Source organism: Nanorana parkeri, unplaced genomic scaffold (assembly GCF_000935625.1).
Source record: "Nanorana parkeri isolate BGI_ZX_2015 unplaced genomic scaffold, ASM93562v1 scaffold3877, whole genome shotgun sequence".
In the NCBI taxonomy this organism is placed as follows: domain Eukaryota; kingdom Metazoa; phylum Chordata; class Amphibia; order Anura; family Dicroglossidae; genus Nanorana; species Nanorana parkeri.
The window spans coordinates 634-4152 of record NW_017310144.1 but is presented as its reverse complement, the minus strand read 5'-3'; the positions used below and the strand labels follow the sequence as shown (position 1 = coordinate 4152).

Genomic DNA, 3519 nt, shown 5'->3' with positions numbered 1-3519 from the left:
GAGCCACAGGGCCACATAGAGCCCACAGAGCCGCCTGAGGAACCTTAGAATAGACGGTGACATCAGACGAGACCGGAACGCCCACCTGGAGGAACCTAATAATCCTGAATAGACGATCGAGTGTCCGAGACGCAGATACCTGGTGCTGAGGAACCCAAGAGGAAGTCTCAGATCTGATGGCGTGTACTGGACATGGAAGGTGGAACCGTGTCCTTATGTTTCTAGAACATGACCTATGGAATCCCTACAGAGACCCTCCGGAGTGACAACAGAGAGTCCGTGTTCTATAAGAAGCTGATCCCGGTCTGTGTGAAGCACAAGAAGGGTTCTTACAGGTTAAAGGGGATCTTCACCCCAAGAATACGCTTTCTACCATCTCAACACCCCCTCATAGTCCCTAATAGACCCTCATAGTCTCCAAGGGCAACTGTCTGCAGATCCCACAGAGTCACCTCGTATGAAGTTTTCCACAAGGGAGTGAAACGCGACATTCTTCAAAAGGTCATTGGAGCCAAAACCCGACCCCTCAGGGTATGGAAGGCCAAATGTTGACCCAGACCGGAGAGCAGAGTACATTTGTCCCACAAAGTTCTTGTCGTCTCGGAGAAGAAGGCCTCTCGGGGTGATGATAGACTTTGTGAGGAGTTGACTTCCTAGCGTCCATGAGCATGAGACTAACCAATCAGATGACCCCTGGACTTCAACAGCCGGGCCCTTAGAGCCAGTAACCAAGAAGCGGGAAGGTGAACTATTCCTTGGGGCAGAAGATTTGGACAATGTGGGAGGAGCCAACCAGCTATGCCTCTGTGGAGGTCCCACTACCTCCTGGGCCTGAGAATCCCTGAAATGCCCTCCATCCCAAGACATAGACCAGGATGACCTGATTTCACCGGGATCACCAAACCATTCACTGCGAAGGCTCAAAGATCCCGAACCCGGAGACGGCCCCCATCAGTTTGTTGCTGAACCTGAAAGCCAGGAGGTCCATGTCCACCCGCAGCAGAGGGGCTTGAAACTCCCCCCGGGGGAAGGGACCATTCTCCATCCAAACCACTGAGGAAGTTTCCTCCTGGGATGTGCTCAGTAGGCTGGAGCATGCTGGGAGTGGGAGGAGCTGTTTTTCCAGTGGCCAATCATTGAAAGGCAGCAGCATAACCCAATGTACCTGAATTACATCCTGTGTCCTGTAATGTACCAGAAAGAAATCTATTTTTAATGTTTCCTGTCCGATGACCAGCAGAGGTCTTCAGGAACCTCAAACTCCACACGTCTAACACATGAGTTTGTTCTTCAGAAGAAGAAACTTTATAGAAACGAAGAATCATTTCAGAACAGAAACTTGTTGATATTGTTAGCCGCAGCCTTCAATCTGACCCTCGCCTTCCTGGCCAGGAGTCAGTCTATGAAGGTTCTGGAATATGTGAACTCTCCGTGTGTCAGTCCCGGAACACGTCGGTCCTTCTGCTGCTTACCAAGAACACAACGTTGGTCTGCTGGTACAGAGCTCGGGCCACACTGATTCGCTGGCGCTGACCCCCGGACAGGTTTATACCCTGAAAGTCACATGACAGCCGGTAATAGACACAGAAATAATACAACGTCATCGTCTCTCACACAAGAAGATACAAGATGGACACTCACCCGCTCCCCAATCTGCGTCTGGTCTCCGTGTGGCAGGATCTCCATGTCCGGTTGCAGGGAACAAGCGTCAATGACAGACTTATATCTGCAGAGGAAATATCATCTCCGTACATTGGTCACTGCCGAAATCTGGATGTTCCCCTGAAAGCTGAGTGACCCAATGTGACCTCTGTGACCTTGTGTGATGTCATGTGACCTTGTGTGATGTCATGTGGCCTCTGTGACCTTGTGTGATGTCATGTGGCCTCTGTGACCTTGTGTGATGTCATGTGGCCTCTGTGACCTTGTGTGATGTCATGTGGCCTCTGTGACCTTGTGTGATGTCATGTGGCCTATGTGACCTTGTGTGATGTCATGTGACCTCTATGATGTCATGTGGCCTCTGTGGCGTTGTGTGATGTCATGTGGCCTCTGTGACCTTGTGTGATGTCATGTGACCTCTGTGACCTTGTTTGATGTCATGTGCCCTCTGTGACCTTGTGTGATCTCATTGGGCTTGTGTGATGTCATGTGACCTCTGTGACCTTGTATGATGTCATGTGACCTCTGTGACCTTGTGTGATGTCATGTGGCCTCTGTGACCTTGTGTGATGCCATGTGACCTCTGTGATGTCATGTGACCTTGTGTAATGTCATGTGACCTCTATGATGTCATGTGGCCTCTGTGGCGTTGTGTGATGTCATGTGGCCTCTGTGACCTTGTGTGATGTCATGTGACCTCTGTGACCTTGTGTGATGTCATGTGACCTCTGTGATCTTGTGTGATGTCATGTGGCCTCTGTGACCTTGTGTGATGTCATGTGACCTCTGTGACCTTGTGTGATGTCATGTGACCTCTGTGATCTTGTGTGATGTGATGTCATGTGACCTCTGTGATCTTGTGTGATGTCATGTGGCCTCTGTGACCCTGTGTGATGTCATGTGGCCTCTATAACCTCCATGAATTCCCCTTACTGGCTGACAACCACCAACATCCCACAATGGTCCACCTAGGACTGACAACCCTTCTATACACACCGGAGTCCCTGGGCATTGTGGGAAATCTTACTTCTGTTTATTGAAGGGACTCTGGAAGGTGATGTTCTCCTCCACGGTGGCGTTCAGCAGCCATGGTTTCTGGGAGGCGTAGGCCACCGCAGCCCTCCGCCTAGAAGAGAAGACACACTGACCAATGTGATCCGTCCCGTGACCTCAGTCCCAGACCTCCTCATGGATCCATCAAACCTGCTACGTCCCCCACAGGGGGCATTAGTGGGATCACACATGCCACGGGGCAAAAGAATGATAGGCAGGTAACTCCTTCTAAAGGTAAGCATAATATATCATAGAGATCTACAGGTACCCTCTATAGGTAGGTATACAGGTAGGTGACACCCTCTATAGGTAGGTATACAGGCAGGTGACACCCCTATAGGTAGGTATACAGGTAGGTGACAACCCCTATAGGTAGGTATACAGGTAGGTGACACCCCCTATAGGTAGGTATACAGGCAGGTGACACCCCTATAGGTAGGTATACAGGTAGGTGACACCCCTATAGGTAGGTATACAGGTAGGTGACACCCCTATAGGTAGGTATACAGGCAGGTGACACCCCTATAGGTAGGTATACAGGTAGGTGACAACCCCTATAGGTAGGTATACAGGTAGGTGACACCCCCTATAGGTAGGTACACAGGCAGGTGACACCCCTATAGGTAAGTATACAGGTAGGTGACACCCCTATATGTAGGTATACAGGTAGGTGACACCCCTATAGGTAGGTATACAGGTAGGTGACACCCCTATAGGTCGGTATACAGGTAGGCGACACCCCTATAGGTAGGTATACAGGCAGGTGACACCCCTATAGGTAGGTATACAGGTAGGTGACACCCC

General features: G+C 50.4%; 1 protein-coding gene across 1 annotated transcript in view; it reads right to left on the bottom strand.

Moving 5' to 3' along the window:
* The window catches only part of LOC108803567 (ATP-binding cassette sub-family C member 8-like), a gene marked incomplete at its 5' end in the record, with an annotated part of 26582 nt that extends 23794 nt beyond the window's left edge, over positions 1 to 2788 (bottom strand). Inside the window, 3 exons of the mRNA XM_018575398.1 lie at positions 1473 to 1553; positions 1642 to 1726; positions 2690 to 2788. Of these exons, the coding sequence (XP_018430900.1) occupies positions 1473 to 1553; positions 1642 to 1726; positions 2690 to 2788 (265 nt within the window). The remainder of the gene's footprint in view (positions 1 to 1472; positions 1554 to 1641; positions 1727 to 2689) is intronic.
* Positions 2789 to 3519: the final 731 nt, after the last annotated feature.